Source organism: Diabrotica undecimpunctata, chromosome 6, assembly GCF_040954645.1.
Source record: "Diabrotica undecimpunctata isolate CICGRU chromosome 6, icDiaUnde3, whole genome shotgun sequence".
Taxonomy (NCBI): Eukaryota; Metazoa; Arthropoda; class Insecta; order Coleoptera; family Chrysomelidae; genus Diabrotica; species Diabrotica undecimpunctata.
The window spans coordinates 66,847,269-66,871,909 of NC_092808.1; the positions used below are offsets into that span (position 1 = coordinate 66,847,269).

A 24,641-nucleotide genomic window follows, 5' to 3' on the forward strand; every position below is an offset into this window, starting at 1 on the left:
TCTATTTAGTTAATTAGTTATAATAGTTCTATTTTGAATTTTATTATTATGGATAGTCAAAGTTTTCCATTTGTTCCATCAGCTAATGCGTTGGTAAGTTTTTCTTTAATAAATATGATAAAATGTTCTTAAAAAGGTAATATTTTTAGATGAGTAAGACTGCTGTTCTTAAATTACAAGGTAATGAAACTGCACAAAGGTTTATTCAAAATGCCTACCATTTTTTTTTTAATTATTTGCTGAATGAAAACCCTGTTGAGGTAAATTGATCATTAAAATGTATTTATCGAATTATGTAAATGTTACAAATATTCTTAATATCAAAAACATTTCAGTTAACATCCAAATGTCTGAAAGTCTCAGAAAAAAGTGTGCGGAAATATAAAGATGATCCTAATACAACCCTCTCTTTAAAGAAGAGAAGTCGCAAAAGAAAAGTAACGACTGACTTAAATCATAGTATCAAAAATCAAATTCGCTTAGAAATTTATCGCATGTATGGAGAAAGTAAGTTTCTATTATATATAAAAAAATATCTTAATATATATAAATCTCGTGTCACAATGTTTGTCTTCAATGGACTCCTAAACCAATTAACCGATTATAATAAAATTCGCACACCATGTGCAGTTCGATCCAACTTGAGAGATAGGATAGTTTAAATCTCAAATTATAGTCGCAATTTTAATTTATTTTAATTATTTGTCTGTTATTATTTGACAGTCACAATTATCTGTTAACTCCAAATGATTCTAACAGATGTCGATACCTTTCGACTGGGTTGAGTAAGTAATCAATAGATGGCGCTGCTATGGTAAATCTACGAACGTGTCATATAAGACACATTTTAATAGCATAATTACCACGTGTTGTTGACGCTATAAAATTAATTAAATTTATTTTGTAGTGAACGAAATACTGTATAATTCAATTATTTCCACTTTTTAAATTGTTGGTGTTAGCATAGCCGGCCACGTGTTACTTAGACTGAAGTGTAAATTGAATTCATATTATAATGAAGATAATACAGTGAAATTAATCCTGTTTTTTACTTATTTGTGCTTCATTGATCAAAACTTTATAATTTAATTTGAATATATGTATGTAAGTATTATCACATAATTATAAAATTTAATTAAAATGTCAATGCAAAAATGATACACAATTTCCTACACTTTTTCAATAGTTGTACAAATATTTTTTTTTATTGTTTTTATTTAACCTCTATTAAAAAATATTTAGCACTTATTATTTCAATGTGTTATGATAACAAGTTTTTCAGATTTTTTTTCTTATATTTAAACGATTAAATTTCAATAAGAATTGAAATTATTATTTAAAATCTATAATTTAAATATGTACATGTCAGTATTATCACATAATTATAAAAGTTAATTAGAATCATTTTCAATTTTTCTTTTCTCATATTTAAACGATTAAATTATTATTTTCAGTCAAATGCCACCGAAAAAATCTAACCTCAACAACGAGAGCAGCAAAGGGTCACGACGCAAACGTGTTGAAAGAGCTCAGCAATTACCAGAACAAATCGAAACAAGAAATGCAGCTCAAAGAATCAGGACTCATCAGCGGCACGAGAACGAAACATAGCTACAGTACGAGTACTAGATCGACAAAGGCAACGGATCAGCCGCTCATTAACACGTGCATCATTCGTTCGGCTTGCCTTTGAATATGCACCAGATATTAACTACTCAGCGCATTCAAAAATTGCTATCGGTGGAATGGATAAAGTATGTCAATATTGTCAGGCATTGAAATTTCGGAATGGAGCAGCCGGCATGTGCTGCGCATCAGGAAAAGTTGTGCTGTTACCTCTACCCGCTCCGCCGGAGCCTTTATTATCCCTTCTTACTGGCAATTCAGATGATTCCAAATTATTTTTGCGTAAGATACGCAAATTTAATTCTTGCTTCCAAATGACGTCATTTGGGGCAACTAAAATTTGCGATCGTGCATCCGATGGACGTAATTTTGAAACTACATTCAAAATTCAAGGCCAGATGTACCATAAAATCGGATCACTGATGCCAATGCCTGATAACAATCCGAAATGTCTTCAAATTTATTTTATGGGCGATTGTGAAGAGCGCGTGACGACTCGGTGCCTGTATAATTTTATTGAACAAGCAGAGGAAAGAGCAATTGTGATATTATTGGAAAATTTTTTAGAAGATCACAATCAACTAATTCAATTGATCAAAAGAGTTTCGCCACGACTGCAAAATGACAATTATCAAATTGTCATAAAAGCCGACAAAGTACCATTAGGTGAACATGCTGGTAGATTCAACGCTCCAACTGTTGATGAGGTTGCTGTTATCATGGTTGGTGATCCAGTTGACAAAAGATCTATAAAAATTACACGGCGAGACAACACTGTCAGTACGATTTCGGATCTACACCGTTCATATGACGCACTACAATATCCATTGATATTTTGGCAAGGACAAGATGAATATCACCTTAATATCAAACAGTATGATCCAAATACCGGTAAATTTGACAATTATCTATTTACTTTCTTACTGTATGTATAGATTTTAATTTCGTATTGCATTTTATTTTTTATTTTTTTAGGTGATTACAGAAATAATAAAATTAGCTCAATGAAATACTACGCACACCGAATAATGGTTAGGCAACATCAAAACAATTATATCCTTCGATATCGTCAGCTGTTCCATCAATACATTGTTGATATGTATGCTAAGGTCGAAAGCGAACGCTTGCGATTCCTTCGATTCAACCAGGCAAAACTACGATCGGAAGAATATATTCACTTACGAGATGCTGTTGCTGGAAACATCGATGGAAATTTAAATCCCAATGACATCGGTAATGCTTTCATTTTACCTTCAAGCTACATCGGCAGTCCACGGAACATGCAGGAATACATACAAGATGCGATGACTTACGTACGTCATTACGGCCGACCGGATTTATTTATTACATTCACATGTAATCCGAATTGGGAAGAGATACAAACTTTACTATTGCCAGGACAACAAGCCATTCATCGTCATGATTTAACTGCACGTGTGTTTAAACAAAAATTGAAATCCTTAATTGATTTTATTGTTAAATATTCAATTTTTGGTATCACACGTTGTTGGCTGTATACGATAGAGTGGCAAAAGCGAGGTTTGCCTCATGCCCACATTTTGGTTTGTCTTAAAGATAGAATCCGTCCTGAAGAAATCGATCAAATAATTTCAGCCGAAATTCCAGACCCATTAATTGATCATGAATTATTTGATATTGTCACCAAACACATGATCCATGGGCCATGCGGAGCTTTCAACATGACATCACCGTGCATGGAAAATGGAAAATGTAAAAAAAAAACTTCCCAAAGCCGCATACGAATGACACGATCACGGATATTGATGGTTATCCAATGTATCGCCGCAGAAGTACTGAGAATGGTGGCCACACATTTACAATGCGACTGCCGAACTTTCCAAATCAAGTTGAGTTTGATAATCAGTGGGTGGTACCATACTCACCACTACTTTCAAAAACTTACAAAGCTCATATCAATGTTGAGCTTTGCAGTTCTGTTAAATCAATTAAGTATATTTGTAAATATGTAAACAAAGGCAGTGATTTGGCCATATTTGAAGTACAAAACATAAATAAAAATGACGAAATAGCACGATACCAAATGGGCAGATACATTAGCAGCAATGAAGCTATTTGGCATATTCTCAGCTTTCCCATCCACGAAAGAGATCCTGCTGTCCAACATCTGGCAATACGTCTTGAAAACGGTCAACGTGTATACTTCACTGAAGAAAATGTTCTCCAAAGAGCGTTCGAAGCTCCGAAAACGACTCTAACTGAATTTTTTACATTGTGTCAAAAACCTCATGTTTTTGGCCAATTCGCGAAGACATTGGTGTTTGGTGATGTTCCACGTTATTTCACATGGAACAAATCCAGTAAAAAATGGGAGCCACGGAAACAAGGAAAACCACATCCTTCCATTACAGGCATATTCAAAGCTAAGACATTGGGGAGACTTTACACGGTACATCCAAAGCAACGTGAGTGCTTCTATTTACGTTTGTTATTGGTGAATGTTCCCGGACCAACGTCTTTTGAATTTTTACGAACAGTTAATGGTCGAGTATTCAATACATACCAGGATGCATGTCGTGAACTGCAATTGCTAGAAGACAATAACCATTGGGACTTAACGCTTGCTGATGCTGCGTTGACATCAACACCGAATAACATTCGTCAGTTGTTTGCAATTATTTTGAAGACATGTTATCCCTCGCAAGCACAAACTTTGTGGGAAAAATATAAAAATTGTATGACAGAAGACATCTTGCACCGAATTAGACAAACAAATCAATGCCAAAACATAGATTATACACCAGAGATGTACAATGAAGCATTGGTCTTGATCGAGGATTTATGTGTTCTTATTTCAAATTTACCACATAATCATTATGGTATGCCATCACCTAATCGTCCAGCCACCGACTTAGTCAATACCGATTTACAACGAGAAAATCAATATGACCATGGAAGTTTAGCAACAATTATCATGAACAGTGAACCATTACTGACAGCAGAACAAAAAATTATTTATGATCGGATTATGCTGGCTGTTGCTGCTGAACAAGGCGGTTTTTTTTTCTTGGATGCACTAGGTGGAACCGGTAAGACATTTTTAATATCGTTGATTCTTGCCAAAATACGGTCGCAACAAAAAATCACGTTAGCAGTAGCATCGTCAGGCATTGCGGCTACTTTACTGGATGGTGGGCGAACAGCACATTCAACATTCAAGCTGCCATTGGACGTTCGTAATAAACCAGATGCAATGTGTAACATCAAAAAGAATAATGGAATAGCTGCAGTGTTGCGGAAGAGTTCTATAATAATTTGGGATGAGTGCACAATGGCACACAAATATTCACTTGAAGCATTAAACAGAACTATGCAAGATTTAAACAGCAATAATAAACTTTTCGGTGGTGCTATCTTACTTTTGTCTGGTGACTTCCGGCAGACCTTACCGGTTATACCTCGCTCTACTTTCGCGGATGAGATTAATGCATGTTTGAAACAATCATTCTTATGGCGAAGTGTTGAAACACTTCGATTGACCATAAATATGCGAGTACAATTGCAAAATGATCCATCAGCACAAATATTTTCCGAACAGCTACTAGATATTGGGAACGGTAAAATAGAACTGCAACCAAATACGCAATGCATTAAACTACCAGACAATTTTTGCACTTTGTTCAGGATAAAAATGAATTGATTCAGAGTATTTTCCCGGATATACAGAATAATTATTTGAATCATGAATGGCTTAGTCAACGGGCGATTTTGGCAGCCAAAAACGTTGATGTTGACGAAATTAACTTCCAGATACAACAGTTGTTACCAGGTGATCTGATGTTTTTTAAATCAATCGATACTGTTGTTGATGAAAATGAAAGTGTAAATTTTCCGATTGAATTTTTAAATTCATTAGATATCCCTGGAATGCCACCACATAATCTTCGATTAAAGATTGGTTCCCCTATTATTCTCCTCCGTAATTTGAATCCACCTCAATTATGTAACGGTACGCGTTTGGTCATCAAAAAGATCACCGGAAACATTCTTGAAGCAACCATTTTGGCTGGGAAGTTTAAAGGAAAAGTGGTCCTGCTGCCACGTATTCCGATGATACCATCAGATTCTACCATATCCTTTAAAAGGCTACAGTTTTCAATTCGTTTAGCTTTCGCCATGTCTATAAATAAATCTCAAGGTCAAACAATGTCCATTTGTGGTTTTTCCATGTTTTTCTCATGGGCAACTATATGTTGCGTGTTCACGTGTTGGGAAACCGTCGAATCTATTTGTGTTAGCTAAAGACAGGTTAACCAAAAACATTGTACACCGATTGGTGTTAAATTAAATTGAAATTGAAAGTATTTATAATTCAAAAAAATAGATATTAATGTTTAAAAGTTTAAGACTGTCTGCCTTGCCTACCTCATTCATGAGTTTAAGCGTCACATGTTATTTACTGTATTATACTATAATATACTTATATTTGTTATAAAATTAAATGGAAATAATAAATCTGATAAATTTTTATTTTGTACCTATTGATTTCTGCTTAATATCAAGTGTAAGAACATTTTAATTAATTGTGTTCAACGTACTTCCCCTTCAAATCTCGATCCAGTGAATTTGTATACCAACATCAACATTTTCGTCTTTGTTCGTAAATAATTTCATTGTACTAAAGAGTTATAGTAGTAGAAAGTCAAATAAGGAGATCACCATATTTTTTTACAAATACCATCTGTGTGAAAAAGCATAGTGGACTCCGTGACTGATGTTCTCTTATTGTTCCTCTTAGATTGTTGACTATAATGTAATATAACAAAAACTTTAGCCACAGCAACGCGTGGCCGGGTCAGCTAGTATTTTATAAAAAAGTTAGGCTAATTTAGTTTATATCGTTAAGTTGCGCCAAATGTTAGGCAACCAACTTAAAGTTTTTAAACACTTTATGATTAATTAATTCTGTTAGAGTAAGTTTATTTTGTTTTGTGTTGCTGATTGAACCTATATTATTAGTAATCAACTAATTACATAAATTGTCAACTATCTGAATTTTGCATGTATTTTAGTTTGTTCGATTATTTAGTTGTTAGGGCTTTCTATATTGACACTCTTTCCGGAAAAAACTTACAACTCGGCAATATAAACTACCTAAAAATTAATAACTGTTTTAGAGTTGCCTCTTACAATATCTAGTCTGCTGAAGATTTTAAGAGACAAATTTATTTATGAGGGAGGAAAAACAAGCCTCTTTCTGATCTTGAAAGAAATAGGATTCATATACAAAATAGACAGTCAACAAAAACATTTTATGGAAGTTCCTCACGTAGTTCAGATGAGGCATAATTTTTTAAGGATTTACCATGGAAATGACCAAAAAGGCGTTTACAAAAAGCCCTTAATTTTTTTAGACGAAACATGGATATCTTCTGGATCAGTTAGAAGGTCTTGGCAGGATGGGACAAATAAAGGAATAAGAAAAATAACTGGTGATGGTATGAGGTAAATAAATAAATATGTTTTCTTATATAATTTATTAATTCCCTTAACTGACTAAAATAAGTTTTTTTCTGTTCCAGGACTTTAGTTAACTAATAACGTATATTTTTTACAGAAAGCATATTTCCATTACATGTAAATAATTTTTTTTTTATTTTTGTGTTGTAGGTACATAATTTTACATGCAGGCTCAGAGCATGGGTTTATAAACGGAGCAAGTTTAATTTTTAAATCGAGCTCCAAAACGGAAGACTATCATGGAGAAATGGATGCTGATATTTTCGAGGGTTGGTTGGAGAAGGATCTTTTACCAAGATTGGAAGAACCATCAATGCTCATCTTTGAAAATGCTAGTTATCACAGTCGGCAAGTAAATAAATGGCTTACTCAATCTTGGAAAAAGAAGAATTGGAAGGATGGCTTACAAGTAAAGGCATTCTATTTCTACTGCATAGTTCTAAGACAAATTCATTAAATATTATTAAAGCTCTTCTCAGATCTCCAAAACATTATGCTGTTGATGAGATAATTAACAAAGCTGGTCATGAAGTACTTCGTTTGGCTCTCTATCACTGTCACTTTAATACTATTGAAATGGTGTGGAGTCAAACGAAACTGTTTTATGATCAACACATATTGGGGAATAAAAATGTGTTAGAAGTTTGGGAAACAGCTATCAATAATGTAACTAGGGAGCAGTGGAAAAATTATGTTCGCCACGCCCATAAAATAATTATAGAGAGTTACGAGAAAGAAAAGGTTGTTTTTCTTTCTCGTTACAGCCCTTGTAACTTTCCTCATCTATGTATATTACCAAAAGTACAGCCTTTGGTAATAGACATAGATGAGAAAACCTCATCTGATGAAGACGAGGAAAATGTTGGAGATTAGATTCATATGCTCTTCGAATGAAATCATTGACTTTGTTTTATTTTTGAACAATCATGTTTTGATTAGAATTTTCTAATCTAATCTAATCTTTACAATTATTACAAAAATATGATTAAACCGGAGATAAATTATTTAACCTTACAACTAACAATATATAATAAAGCAAACAAACATAACTAATCCTTTTCATTAGATTGGTTTCAAACTTTTTTTCTAACTTTCCTCTTAAATCTAAACGTCCAAATTCTAAATACCATTAATATTTATAATTTTGAATGTTCTTTAAATGTATGTAGGCATGTAAATCCATATTAATTAGTATTATGGATTCGACTAAATCTCAGGTTACTAGAGGGAACATTTAAGTAAATTATCTTAAGCAGTTCAGGACAATGTCTAACCACTTAAAAGTTTATATAAAATACCAAACCTGCATAAACTCACCTTTGCTTAAAACTTTTTATATGCGTTGATTCTAAATTGCTATTGTATGTATGTATCGTCGTAAGTCTGAGAGACGTATTTAAAATAAATATACCGATCCATTTAAAAAGAAAAGCTTTTAACCAGTGCGTTCTACCAGTCCTCACATACGGATCAGAAACCTTAACTCTCACAAAAACATCAGCCGAAAAATTAAGAAGGACACAACAAAAGATGGAGAGATCAATGCTTGGAATAAGCTTAAGAAATAGAATAAGAAACGAGGAAGTTCGTAGACGAACCGGAATGGAAGACATTATCGAACATATTACAAGGCAAAAATGGAGATGGGCAGGACATGTTGCAAGAATGAAAGACGACAGTTGGACAAAAAAATTGCTTGAGTGGAGACCACGGGCTGACAAGCGAAGCCGAGGAAGACCCCCAACGCGATGGACCGACGACCTCAAAAGAATCGTGACCAATTGGATAGCAGAGGCGCAGAACAGAAGCAGATGGAAAAGTCTAGAGGGGGCCTATGTTCAACAATGGACAACTGAGGGCTGATTGATGATGATGATGATGATCGTATTTAATTACATCAAAATATTTAAGAGCATTACTGTCAATAGTGAACTCTGATTTGTTTGATTGTTGGGTTGGACATCCAGTAGGTGAAGAATCTTTTGTAAATTTGAATTTATTTTATTTTGAGTTTATTTTTAGTTTTGATAAGAAAAAAACTGTAAAGTAACTCATAAAACTGTCAAGTAACTCAAGTCCTCAAAGTTCTACCTGTTCTTGGACCGAATTGAACTCAACGAAGAGCTCCTGAACTCTCTATTTGGAATGAAAAAATATCTTTTTTGGATTCTTTATTAGGCTCTACTCTATTCTTAATAGAACAGCTAGTATTGTATTGCTTGCAATATTTCGAGAGAAGAATGAAAGAAATTTAAGTAAATGCTTGATAAAAAAATAGTATATAATATGCTGTGAAAAAATAATAAATGTAAAAAAGACAAATTAATACCATTGAAGAAAAAAAAATAAATGAGAGAAATAAGTATTAAAATTATTAATATTTATGTTTTAATATTAAAATGTTTTTAATATAAATTTGAAAATTTGCACCACTCGGATGTCTTCATAGAGTGTCTTGAAAAATAGGCTTTCCTATTAGTAAATAGGCGCCAACTCAACAGAAGTTAAACAAACACCTTCAGTTTTTATTTCGAATGTTCTCCTGTATCCACAGATGCAGCACCAAGTCTACAGAAGTTAAACAAACACCTTCTGTTTTTATGTGGAATGTCCTTTTTAGCGATAATAAGCGAACGGCAATAAATGTCTATTAACGACGAGAATTTTCGAATTATCGCAGGTAGAAAAGGAATTTTTTTTATTTTTTACTGAGTGCCTTTTATTTATGCCAGATAATAGCAGAATTAGCAGAAAAATGACCGCAAAACGAGGGGGCCGTAAACTAAATACGGCTCGTTAACGTGGTTTCAGTCTTTACTTACTAAATGTAAGTAAATATATTTGAATTCGGCGCTGGCAGGATTTAGACACTCGGTTAGAATGGAAACACGTTAACTTTGACACAAATGTATTTATTATTGTATTAAATCTGCCTTAACGTGTATCCTTGTCTAATGCCTGCTCTCTCTCCACACACACAACTTGTATCCTTAAAATACTAAAACTAATTAATATAAATACACTTATTATCTAAACGTAGTACCACTGCTTAGAAACCAGAATAAAACCAGCAAAGATTACTGCATGGGTTTTAAGAAAACAATTTGTATTTTCGAGATGAATTATGCTTTATATAAACTTTCTTAAAATGTTTCTTTGCCAGGAAACGTTATACCAAACATTTTTATCAGTTAAGCACTTTATATAACTCTTTTGCACTTTACCTTACTTTTTGGCACTTTGGCCCAAAATGAGAACCATCAACATACACTGTTAAATGCGATCTGAGGGAATTCTGACAAGAACTTGTTAAACTGCAGCCGGTTTGGGGGTAAGAGCATGCTACGCTGATTGCATCTTTTATCTAGGGTATTAATTATTTTATCATACCGCAACCCCTGATAGACTTATGTAATGTTAGGAGCCGGTGTAAGTTGGTGGAACTCCTATTTTTACATTTCTCGGAGACAAATTTAACACATTTTTTTACAAAGAAAATATTAAACAACAGTCACCAGTTCTCCATGTGGGACACGGGTCACTTAGAAGAATATCCCCAAAGTTTCTCCTGCTTATCGTGGAAGTTGACTAAATGGAGAAACAATCCCGCTCTTGTCCGGTCGCGGCCGCTAATTCTTGTAAGGCGAGCGCGACGGGGCAAGCTAGGGACTGCTGATCAGGGTGCGCTTGGGACCCAGCCTGGGAGATAAGCACTCACTACGAATCTTAAGCGTTTTCAAATACCCTTTTCCGTCACGGTCACTCACAACTGTCACGTACAAATCCCCTCCTTCTCCCCTTCTTAATAATCCCAGGAATTTCGTAATGTCAAACACTATATTGAAGAATGCATGACCACACGATACGTGGTCTTGAACGGTTCCCACTGGATACCAGGGTACTACTCAGTGGGCTACTCGTGGGAACAGTATGGAACCAACAGTAAAAATAAAAGAAAAAATAGAAGTTCAGGAGGCCGGTAGAAGTAACCCTGAAAAGGTCTAAAGCAGGAGAAGAACAGATCCCTGATTGCCCTCAAGATATATTAAAGGGAAAAGGAATAGACTAAGTAGGGCGGCATGGAAGCAGTTACATCGGCATCTGAAATGGGGAACACTCTATGAGACAGGTCTAGAAGAGGTACTATAAACAACAAAATCTCCGAAAGAGAAAGAAGGGGATAAATCCTCTTCTACCAAAACTCCTGGGAAAAGAATCAGGTCAGATGCAATCACCCCTGAGAGTGTGCAGATGGAACGATCCCGACCGAGGAGATAAATTACAAAGCTGCAACTAGTGGAATCAAGGTAGGAATAATCCACCCTGGTACCCAGTATAACTAATAGATAATGATAATCTTAGGAGGCTGAAGAAAGCCATCCTACAAGCCGTCGAGAATTTACCCGAAGAGAGGCCAGAAATTAAATTCTACGGCTGCTCACATCGGCCAGGATGGCTTCAGGTAACATGTGTGGATAACACAAGCTTTAAGTGGCTAATTGAGGCGACTGAAAAACTTAACACATGAGAAGGAACAAAACTTAGGCGATCGAAGGAACTGACCTGCCCAAAACTAAGATATGTACTGCATACATACCTAATGAAGAAAAAGATATCTAAATACTGACAAAATTCTCAACAGACTAACGAAGACGGGTACTGAGGACACAGGACTGGAAAGTACTCCACTTCGAGAAATCTGGTCCAGGAAATACCTGGACTTTCTCAATAGACGATCCATCTATAAGGGCCTTGGAAAAATTAAACTTCAGGCCCTTCTTTGGATTTGGTAAGATCATTATCAGACCAAAGAATTCCAGGAGAAAGAAGACATCTTCTTCCTCTGAACAATAAAGGCCGAAGAAAACGGAAGCAAGAGGAGAACGGCCAAACTCTCTGGAAAGCTTAAGCGGACAGGCCAAAGACAAAGGGGAAATGTTCTCTTCCCCACAATGCCACCAACCGCGAAAACGAAAGAAGAAGCAAATGATAACGTCTCCATAGGTCAAACCTCCTAGAGACAAAGGTAAAAGTGGAGCCAATGAAGATGACTCTACCAAAGGGTCTAGGGGGAAAGACTCTTCAAGGGGAGACAATGCCTAAGTTCATACAGGTGAATTTTCAACATCCCACGGCTGCTGCATATACCATTGGCAGAAGATTCTCAAATGAAGCTACAGATGTAGCACTAATCCAGGAGCCTTGGGTTACTGGTACAGGCAGAATTGGCGGATTAGGATCCATCTCAACTTAGGTACTGTATTGTCCAAATGGAATAAAACCCAGAGCATTTATTGTACTTAGGAAAGATATTAATTACATCTTACTTTCAAGTTTCTGCACGGAAGGTGTGATTGCAGTTCAAATCACTATATGGGAGAAAGTGGGCAGACGGGATATACTCGTATACTCGGCATACTTCCCAGGTGATATAGCAGCAACAGATCCCCTTCCTATATGGGGGATCAAGTCATCATCGGTTGTGATGCCAACTCACATCATACGGTATGGGCAAGCAAAAGCAGCTATGAACGAGGTGAGTACTTTTTGGCTATATTCTAGGAGAAGGGCTTATATAATAAAGATAATCAACCTGCCTTTATCAACAAGAAAAAAACAGGACGTTATTGATATAACTATTCGTTCCGTGCGTGACCATGGTAGGGGTACTTTGAAACGATGCCAGCGTGCGTAGCGACGAAATATGACAAAATTGGCCCTACCTTTTTACGCATAAATTTTATCAAAAATGTGTGCAAATACATATTGCGTATTTAATTGTGCTAATAATAGCAAAAATAGTAAGTATAGTTTTTATAGGTTCCCAAAGATTACATATAAATTAGAGAAAAGAAAAAGATGGATCGTGCTATTAATATGAAAAAGTAAATATCACATAACTTCATTTTTATGCAATTGAAATAGGAAAAATTTAAATAATTTACCTTAAATGATATTTTATAAGGCTTCAAGCTAACTGCAGAGTGCCTGATGACTTTAGCTTTTATATTATAACTTTTACTATTACTGTTTTTAAATATATGCTCTTTCACCTGAAAAACTTGATTTGCCAGTACTAGATTTTTCCCTTTCTTTTCCGTTTGTGGTTGAAAAGATATATTTTGATGAATTTTGAGAAACCCAGTTTTTAATACTACATTTATTTTGTACATAAACTAAAAAAATATAATTAAAAAGTTAATTATTAATAATTGTCAATTTCGCATGTATTTAACAATGTCAAACATATGTCATATGTTTAACCTGAAAATTGGTACATAGGTCCAAAACTGTCAGATGAAGGCGGTAGGTGTCGTGTCAGTCACGCACGGAGCGAATAAGTATTGGACAAATAAGTAACACATGTGTCGAAAGGGCCGTCAAGCTCGGATCACCGACACATTGACTTTACCTTATATACAGGTAAACCACCTTTAATTAGCTACAGGGATACGAAATGAACAAATTGGGAAGGATATTAAACCAATTTGGAAGCAAAGACAGGAAATACAATTAGTAATATCAAAACATGTTTAGATATTGAAGAGGCGAATTGTCGAATCAGCGAAGCAATTCTCACATCATACCAGGAGAACGGTCCAATCAAAAGCAAGTCGAATAACAGACAAACGCCTTAGTGGAGCAGAAAACTTGAAAACTAAGAAAAAAATATAGCAGGCTATCGAATAGAGCCAAATAATTGAGGAACTGGGAAACATACAGGAAAACTCTTACTGAATACAACAAAGAGAAAGGAAATCTTGGAGGAGGTTCTATCAGAGTATGTCAGATATATTCTACCTGCCAGCATTCGAATCCACAAGATTCCTTCCAAAGATCCGACACAAGAAACAGGCCTACTTAAATGACCTGATGGCACCTTTGCCGAATATAAAAAGAAAACGCTACAGCTCTTACTACATAACCATTTCCCAGCTTCAGTAATTATTGATGAGTAGACTCTAGATGATAGAAGAAGATTGAAAATTCTTTGCAATAAACATCAAGAGTGTAAAGTAGGCCATAAACCACTTTGTACCATTTAAATCCCCAGGGGAGGATGGCATATTTCCTGCACTACTGCAAAAAGGATTGGAGATCTATTAGCTAAATTATAATTATTATCTAAATATAGCCTATTTTAACGAAGATGTTTGGGGCTAGTATACTAATAGATTACACACCAAGGACTTGGACAACTGTAAAGGTGCAGTCTCCCTTATGCGTTTGTCGCATGCGTTCGACGCAAGCAGCAGTCGCAGGCGACGCGCTGTGCACTCCTCAAATGGTAACTTTATACAAATGGTCTGATTTATGCGTCCGACGCAAGGAATCGCATGCGTCTGCTGCATCGACTGCATATGATACCAGTGGTCTGCAGCGACTGCATGCGTCTATTTCATAAAACACTAAAAAATTAGAATTGAAAATTTGTAGGTTATCAACACCTGATTGTGTTTACAATAGGAAGGTATTGTTTTTGTTTAGATTTAAACTTGAGACATTAGTACATTATTTAATCTCTTACAAATTGCTGATAGCACATTAGAGATAATCACACTTATATAATTGTGGGATATTCTAAATGCAAATATTAAAGAACGGAAGATTCTCCTGTTGCCAAGAATCTGAAATGAAATACGTGCATCAATTAATATTTTAATAATAATATTTAATTTGTAGATATCATTAATAATAATGTTTAACATAAACAATGCTATTGTTTTCATAATTGCACAGAAGAAACATTTTCTACGAACTAACCTTAATGTGACAGAAAGTTTTTCTTGTGGTGTTATAACTCAACTCTTTTTACCATTTTTGAAGGAGATTTCGTTATATCTTCCTTAATAGAACATAATACAAAATTATTACTATGAAATTTGGTTTCATCATCAACCAGATATTTACTTATTAAATTGGATTGGTATCCTTCTTCAACCCTCCTCACATACATTTCATGAGTTTTACTCTTTTTAAGTTATTTAGCATCATTTTTAAAATGTTCTCTTCCAATTCTTGCCCTTTTAATATATGAAGATAAACTTGTCTCTCTAGATGCTCCACTATTATAAAAATTCCCGCCGTTTAGTTAAATATCAGCTGATCTATCGCATGCGTCTAAATGCTCTAGAGAGACCACCCCAACCAGTGCGTTAATCGCTTGCGACTGCTGCTTACGTCGAACGCATGCGACAATCGCATAAGAGATACTGCACCTTAAGGATGGTGTACATACACAAAATAGTACAAGACAACGCCTTACCTAATTTTAAATCAAAGGTAGAAAAACTAAATAAGTTGAATATTTTTCAGTGTGCTCAAAGATTTCTAAATATAATAAACCCAACATCTATAACGGTAGGGAAAAGAAGAGCAATAGGGATTCATTTTATATATATGTAGATTATTTTTTATGTAAGAGGTAACATGAGTGGCTAATGATTCACCACAATAAATAATCTTTTACAAAAATTATTTGGTTTTAATGTTTGCACATCTGGTTGCTGTAAGCAGTGTATTTGATTGGTGTTACATTATATTATATTTATTATGACAGACAAATAATAAAATAAACAAACAAACAACAAACAATTCATTCCATATGTTAATTCATAAATTGTAATAATTATTAAGGTCTAAATTTTTATATTATTTTGAATTCCTGCATTTTACAAAGAGTATATAAATGATAGTAAATCATGAATGTGTTGCTTGTGTGAGTCCATTTCAAAAGGTAAAAGAAATAATAAATTAGGCTTACAATCAATTTAATTTAACTATCAGACGACCGGTTTCGCTTTCTACAATATGCAAAGCATCTTCAGGTCACGATACAAAGTTAAATAAATGCTAAAAATAATAAACCCATATTAGGGTGTTGTCTAATAAAGGTAAAACAAAGATAGGTGATATAAATTATATAAATTACAGAAATTATGCCAATATTACATGTCTGTGGTTTTTCAAAATGAATAAAATGTTTAAGCAGACAAGGTAAAACCCACAAATTGGTAAAATAATCTATTAAACTGTAATGAATTAATAAATAAACAAATAAATAAAACATTACTTACATGCCGGTACTCTATTAATTGATGGTTGAAAGAACATGGTTCAAACTATCTTGTATTGTTGATTGGAGAACTCAAGTCAACTATTGTAATTGTTTAACAGTAAACGGGGAAGTTCTTGAGGAGACAGATTTTATCTGACAGCTACAGCATAAAATCTGTCTCCTCAAGAACTTCCCCGTTTACTGTTAAACAATTACAATAGTTGACTTGAGTTCTCCAATCAACAATACAAGATAGTTTGAACCATGTTCTTTCAACTATCAATTAATAGAGTACCGGCATGTAAGTAATGTTTTATTTATTTGTTTATTTATTAATTCATTACAGTTTAATAGACTATTTTACCAATTTGTGGGTTTTACCTTGTCTGCTTAAACATTTTATTCATTTTGAAAAACCACAGACATGTAATATTGGCATAATTACTGTAATTTATATAATTTATATCACCTATCTTTGTTTTACCTTTATTAGACAACACCCTAATATGGGTTTATTATTTTCAGCATTTATTTAACTTTGTATCGTGACCTGAAGATGCTTTGCATATTGTAGAAAGCGAAACCGGTCGTCTGATAGTTAAATTAAATTGATTGTGAGTAAGTCTAATTTATTATTTCTTTTACCTTTTATAAATGATAGTTTTTACATAAAATAGGGTTGTTATTATTTTTATTATTATTAAGGAATAAAATAAAAGCCTTACTCAACAATATATTAAAACAAGAATTGTAACCAAATTAAAAGATAACTGGGCACTATTAGAGGCAGCAAAACATTTAAACATAAGCAGAACCACAGTTTTTCTATTAGTAAAAAATGGAGGAAACAAGAAACTGTCGATAAAAGCGAGGGTCTGGAAGACCAAAACTATACTAAATTTAGGTATGTAAAAATAAAATTAATATTTTGTAATATCTCTATCAGCATTGATAATAGCTTGTAGTCTTCAGTCCATCTGCGTGAAAGGAACTATGAAATTGTCTTCTTCATAGAGCTCTTCCCAAACCTGTTGTATACCGCGCCGCAGCTCTGAAGCATTGTGAGATATAAAATTACGCCGATACAACAGTTTTATAATAAAACTCCACATATTCTCAATTGGGTTTAAATCTGGCCACAGTAAGATTTCGATGTTGTTATTCTGGAGGCACTGGTTTAATATATTTGCAGTGTGAACAGGACAATCTTGTTGGATTATAAAATTATTTTCTGGATACAACTGTTCTACACTGGGAAACATAATGTTTTCTAGAATATTCAGATAAGTCTGATCAACAAACCTGCCATCAATACGCCATAACATTCCCATTCGTCTAGATGAAATCCATCCCCATACATTGACACTAAAATGACCAGCTGCTCGATATCTATTAACATATTGAGGATTAAATATATTCTATCTGGTCTATACACCCCAATTTTGCCCTTTTTAGAAGATTGAAAAATTTTCTCATCTGTAAATATTACCCTCCCCCAGAAATCTTGATTTTGTAGCTGAAGGTTTAAAGCAAATAAAAGTCTTGATTGCTTCTGTTGTGGCGTAAGAGCTTGTTTTTTGCTGCAGTTCGGTACCTAAGACGCGATGCTTTAATTCTGCGCCAAGTTGTTGTTGAATAAGTATTTATCCTTCAAAATACACTGCTCAATTTTCTACAAAATACGCTTTAAGAGTCATCAGTTTTTTTATGAACCAGCTGTACATTAACATTAGACTACACATCAATTGGCACAGAGTAATGAGTTTAATGTAATAATATATCCGCAGAAGAACGGTAATCAATCAATCAATCAATTTTTCACTTAATTATGTCCTTATGTACTGGTATGGCACTGCTGCTACTTTTGATAAGATAGAAGCAATGATAGGAATATATGAGATATATTTTTCTTTGGTGCTTTTTAAAACCACACAGCAAAATTCCTTGTTTACAAGCATTTCAAGCAGTACTACAGTTTATATTAGTTTTTTTATCTGTAAGTATCTTGCAGTGCATTTGTTTCCTTAAATGGAGTCAATAAGGTATACTTAAGAGAAATTATTCATTTTCTAATTTTTTTAGTTCTTTTGCAGCAAGAAGTTAAGTTACATATATTTACTGAAAAATTGACCTGTTCATTTTACTGTTTTTTTTCCTACTTTGCCTTAGTTTCGTTTTTTCTTTGTTTTATCTTAAAATTACAGGAACATATTTTTTCCTTTATCTCGATAAATTTATTTTTTTTATATTTTTACTTTATAAGACAAAGGAGACAAAATAAGAGAAACAGATTCAAAAAGTGAAGACTGACTCAGAAATTAAGAAAAGTCGAAAACTTACCAATATTTTTTTATACAAACTATCAATGTTTGTATCATCAAAGGGCAAAGCACCTGCGAGCAAAGTATATAACAATACTCCCATCGCCCACACATCAACTTCTGTACCTAAATACTGTTTACCTTGTACTAATTCTGGTGCAGCATAAGTTGGGGAGCCACATGACGTGTACAAAGGATTCTGCATACCTCCATCAGGTTTGGCACACAAACCAAAATCTATTAACTTCAGATTTTGATGTTTATCTAATAAGATATTTTCCTAAAAAAGAAATGATCTAATAGTTCATGATAAAAAAATAACAACATCATCAACAAAAACAACAAATAGTAAGACTTAAAAATAGAGGATCCCGTCTGAAATAATTATTGTATGCTAGTGCTCCATTCTGCTAAAAGTTTACATTATTTATGTAATTCTGTTCAGTTTTTCGTCTTGTAATATACCTACTAGCTTATACATAAACAGCTAAGTTTGGTCCACCACATTTTGTGTTGTTTCCTTATGTTTATATAATAATTTTTCTTTGTCTTATGTTTTCTGTTTTCCTTATGTTTCCTTATATTATCTTTCTATCATATTCATTTGTCGATATCTAACGCCAGGCTCTGCCCAGAAATAATACTGTATGTACAATGAACTACTATTTATTCAGTAGAGAGCTATATATTAGCATGAAATGCATTTATGTGTTGGCAACTATTTTAAGGCTCCATTTGATGTACGAGTGTAATTTTTAATTCTCTTTAACATCTTTAACTTCTCTAAATAAATAAATAATAATTATCTTTTACATGCAACAATTCCAACATTTTTTTTTCTAATTTCTTTGTTTCTTTTAATACTATCAGGTGCTAATTATATCTTATCTATATCTAAGTTATCCTAATAATGTGTTCCTATAAGTTTAGTTTTATTTTATAATCAGTGATCAATTGATTTCAGTATTGCTTTTGTCTAATGTATTAACTTTTGATTGGTCATTTTTTTTCTGTTATCTATTTTAACTGCTTGATCTGTACTAAATTTACTAAAGTATTTTTTTTATTAAATATATCCCAAACTTTCACTTACATACAACTGCGCTGAAATAGAGTCATATATTTTACATTTAACTTGCTTGGTTATTTTATTTTTAGTTTTCATGCTCTTCTCAGCTAATATTTTTTGATAAACTTTCTTAATTTTTTTGGCTAGTAACGAATTATTTCACAATATGATATAACTATTCATTGATACTTCTATGTTGGAATCCTGATGAAAAACTAAATTTTGATACTTTTTCTAAATTTTGATTTAGTTTTTCTCCCTTGTTGCATAACACCTTCTCCTAAGGTTTTACTCTATTCATATATTTATTAATCATTTCCATTTTAAGTTGTTTTTTAATTTATTGTATGATGCCACAATTATAAAATATAAAATTTTTATTTCATAATTTGGTTTGAAGATCAGAATGTTTTTTAAATTATAAAAATTTATGTAGGTATATCTAATTAGTCCTACATCATTATCTTATTATAATCACTTAATAATTTTCCTAATCTTACTGGCATAATGACTTGAGTAGGTATATTATGGTAGGTGGCACATACTTTATGTATCTTTTATGTATTTCCCAGTTTTTTTGCATATCTATTTTATCTTTATTTCTATTAACATACAGACATCATAAATGTATTTTCCTGTAAGTTTAAACTATAATAATACAGTATATGAAAAACAAAAATATTTTTAATGGTTATGCTAACACCCAAGTATAGAAGAGATTCAAAAATAAATAAATAATCAAGCAAGGGTTTTCGTATAGAAATATATTTTGTTCATTTAAATTTTTAAAGAAATGGAAAATTCATGGTTCAATGTCTAAACCAAAAGCAGTATTGGGATTTTAAATATACAAATGAGTGTCTGACAAATTAAATCAATAACATTGCTAAAACAAATGAAGACAAAATTATTTAAAAATAGCACAAATCTTCCCTTATATTTATCTCAAGAATCTAGTCTAAAACCATTATTATTATTTATCAAAATAAATTTCACTTACTGGCTTAAGATCTCTATGAGCATATCCTAAACTATGCAAATATGCTACAGCTGAGACAATTTGCCGAAAGAACATTCTGCTCTCTGATTCTGTTAGACGATTTTTCTCTACAATATGATCAAACAGTTCTCCTCCTGAGCAATATTCCATAACAATAAACATATGTGTCTCTGTTTCAATTACCTAAAACATAGTGTAGTAGAAGTAAAAAAAATGTAAAATAAGAAGCCTAATGAATAAACTGGTAGATTTACTAGTACTAAAATATTTAAAAAGAACAGATGAAAAACAAAAACTTCTCTTTCTCCAAATTATATTGGCAGCCTATCATTTTCTGGCTAAGTTTTTTAACTATTTTTACCCTAAACAAACTTTACTCTGTTTTTTCTCATCTTTTAACATCCACCATTTAATTTTTTTTAAACAAATCTTCAAAATTATAAGGTACTTAAGTAGTCAAAAGTAGTGAGAGAAGAAGCAAAAGTTAAAGCAGAGGTGTATAAAAATAATAAATGTCAATGAACTTATTACTATTACTAACTATTAACCAGAATTTAGGAAGTAATGTATATCAAATAGCCAAACCTAGAGCTAATAAAGCAAAACTTTTAATCAGACTAGATCTGTCTAAGAAGAAAATCATGAAATACTAGTACAAAAAAGTATTAAAAAAGCAAAGATAACAATACTCTTAAAGGTTTAGTAAATGAAAAATTTGACAGAAAACCTGTTAAAACCAATGAAAATATTAACAGCTATGGTCAACAACATAACAATGAATAAAGTCAAATACTTGAAAAAATACAAAAAAGTAAAGTTGATAGATCATATAGTATCTCTAGGGAAGAGTACATGACATGAGGGCAGATATGAGAAAAGTTGGCTACGAGGTTTGTTTAATAAAATTATGGAAGTGGGACAGATACAAGGCCATTTAAGAATCATTATCTTAATAACAATGTACAAAAACAAATGAGTTCAGTAATACAGTAATGCACTATGAAGGCAGTGTGACTCACTGAAAATATGGGAGAGTAATTGATAGATGGGTACTTGAAGAAACCAAAATATCTAAAAATCAGTTTGGATGTATGCAAGGCAGATCAGTAACAGATGCAATGTTCATTATAAGGAACTGAATGAAAAAATATATGAATAAAGAAAAAAAAATCATATGGTATTCATGGATCTTGAGAAAGTATGTGATAGTTGCCTTCTAGAAGTTCTGTAGTAAGCACTCAATAAGAAATATAGTTTCCAGTAAGTATGTGAATATTGTAAGATATGTACGACGAAGTAATACTAGTGGTTAAGGTATGTGTAAGGGAGACTGATAAACCTTAGGTGAAAGTAGGATTTATGACAAAAAATGAGAATGTGTGCAGTAAAGTTAGATCAGCAGGAATTAAAGCTGGTGAGAGGCGGTAGAGTAGCATGGACTTATCTAGACATGGTGAAGTAGCACATTTTTTTGTAAGTCATTTTTTTTTCAGTAAGTACCTTTTCCCAAAATTTACCCATTAGATCAATGCTACTATTAAATCAAACCTATATAACTCTTGATAATAAAAGGAATATATGTGTGTGGGAATATAATTTTACTTTATAACTTGCATTACCTAAAGTTTTACGAAAATTTTTACATCCTTCCTCAGTTTACTTTAGTTTTTCTATTGAGTCATACCTGTTTCTCAAATTTTTTTAATCTAGTCACAAAAATTTAAATAATCGAAATGTTTCTTGTAAATAATTTGTTTTACTTATAATAATTTAATTTTTTCTGCCTATCTCAAAATGAAAATTCAAATATATAATCATACAATTTGAAGTAGAGCATTTCAAAATCATATTGTCAGTATTTTTGAGATGCTTTCCTGGGATGACTTTATTGGAAGATAGTTCATTTGATTTTGATACCAAATAAATTCAAGACTACTGGCTTTAGTATGGAATCAACTTACTTCATACAATTTGCAAATATTTTCATGGGACACAGTTTTTAAAGCACTTATTTCCAACTTAACTCTAGCCAAATCTGCTCCAAGTAAAGCTTTATCCATGATCTTTATAGCAACTTTTTCTCCTGTAGCTAAATGTGTGGCTAATTTTACTTTGGCAAAACCTCCACATCCTATCGTCCTTTCAACTTCATAGAAGCCTTTCAATGCTAAAAACCTAACCATTCTTCTACATGTAATTGAACTGAAGCCAGTATTTACGGTATAGATGCTAAAAATTATTATTTATATGAGGATCTCGTAAACCATTATATTTGTATAATTTAATGATAAAGTTTATAAACACTTCGAATAACGAGCATTCTATATTATTTGAATTCAAAGGAAATTGACAATTGACACTGACAACTAGTGAGAAAGTTAGAAGAAATGTGACGTTTGACAGATGTCTTTTGGTTGTTTTTTTAGAGAGTCTGGTCTAGTATGGTATTGTTTTCTAATTTGCACAGAACGGGTAAAAATTTACATTTTTTACCTTTGTGTATGTATAGATATTTTGGCACATTAAAATGTTAATTAATAAGGAGATGAAAAACTAGCACTATACAAATAAAAATAAAATATTTTGTAAAAAAGAGATGGGCAAGAATTTCTAGTTATAGGTAACCGTTTCTTTCTAACAGTCCTTTAGCGATACGGGATACTATTGAATTTCGAGTATAGGGATATATTTAGCCTAGCTTGAAAATCGATGTTAATTGAAAACGTGTCAATAATAAAGCCATTATCAAAAAAAAATATATTTCTGATCAGTTTCAATAAATGACAACAGTTTTTATTCAGTCAAGATTACTCGTAGCTTGCAAAAATATCTATCTACTAAATTTTTAAGTCCACAACAATAAATCAGCAATTCATAAGCACTATTAAACATCACTAAATTATTCAAAAATACCTGCATTGAAAAAACATGACAACTCAATTTTAACGCCAAGATCGGCCGATGTAGGCGGATCCATAATCGGAGCACATGGACCTTATATAAATTATGTAAAAGATGCCTCTATACATAGAAGTCACCACTGAAAAAGGATAGCAACATATCTAGTTAGAAATCAAATCTACTATATTTTAATATAACATAGATGCCGAAATGCAATGCAGGCAATAAAAGCGTACCCATGTGCTGATATAGGTTCTGATCAAAACCTCCTTACCGCTAGATTCAAGAAAGATAGAAATAATGAACAGAAATGAAAAACCAAATATAAATAAATTAAAGTCTGAAGAAACGACAGAATAATTGATATAAGACATCAATTACCATCTAGAAAGGTGTCAAAGTTTACCTAGATCAAAACATAACAACGAACAACGTAGAACATTAGTGGCAGTTTTTGAAAACAGCGGTTACGGAACAAAGTAAAAATTGCTTATAAGATATAAAGAGCAAGACTGGATGACTGATGAAATTTTGAAGATAATGAATGAAATAATAGAATTTAAAAACAGCATGATCCGATACCATCAGTTACAAAGTATCATCATCTTGACTGGCTCGACAACCCTTTTTGATCCAGGCTTCTTCTCCATTCTGATCTATTTTGTGCTTGATTTCTCCAGTTTCTTATTTTTAAGGGTGTTATCTATATAATTTTCTATTTGTACTATGTCTGTCTGATTGGATAGTCCTCTTGTTCTTTTTCCTACTAGCACTTGTTTGAATATTTTGTTTGGTATTTGACATTCTGCAAGATTTTTTATTATTGCAAATTTCAGTTTTTATTATTGTAATATATAATACAAATAATAAATATCCAAATGCAACAATCAACAATTCTTTTTTTTTTATTTATTTACTAAATTGTAAAATGAATTTTAAAAATGCTTCTTGATGAAATCTTAGCACATTGAAATAATGCTGTTGTGGTCTATCTGTGTAATGACAAAGTTTTTGTCATTGCTGGGTTTTGAATTCAGGTCTCAATCACGTATGTGAAAAATGAAAGAATAGATCGATGGATGTACTAATCATCGCTTGTTAATGTAATTACATATGTAGATAAGCAGGTATATATGCAGTAATTATTTAAATAAAAACTTTAAGTTA

General features: G+C 32.6%; 1 protein-coding gene across 2 annotated transcripts in view; it reads right to left on the reverse strand.

Moving 5' to 3' along the window:
* The window catches only part of LOC140443477 (maternal embryonic leucine zipper kinase-like), a 376,616-nt gene extending 353,643 nt beyond the window's left edge, over positions 1–22,973 (reverse strand). Inside the window, exons 1-3 of one of the 2 annotated variants that reach the window (XM_072534778.1) lie at positions 22,535–22,973; positions 20,574–20,756; positions 18,524–18,784 (exon numbers count right to left, since the gene is read on the reverse strand). In XM_072534778.1, the coding sequence (XP_072390879.1) occupies positions 18,524–18,784; positions 20,574–20,756; positions 22,535–22,756 (666 nt within the window). In that variant the 5' untranslated portion in view covers positions 22,757–22,973. The remainder of the gene's footprint in view (positions 1–18,523; positions 18,785–20,573; positions 20,757–22,534) is intronic. The other variant, XM_072534777.1, reaches the window with a different exon arrangement.
* Positions 22,974–24,641: the final 1,668 nt, after the last annotated feature.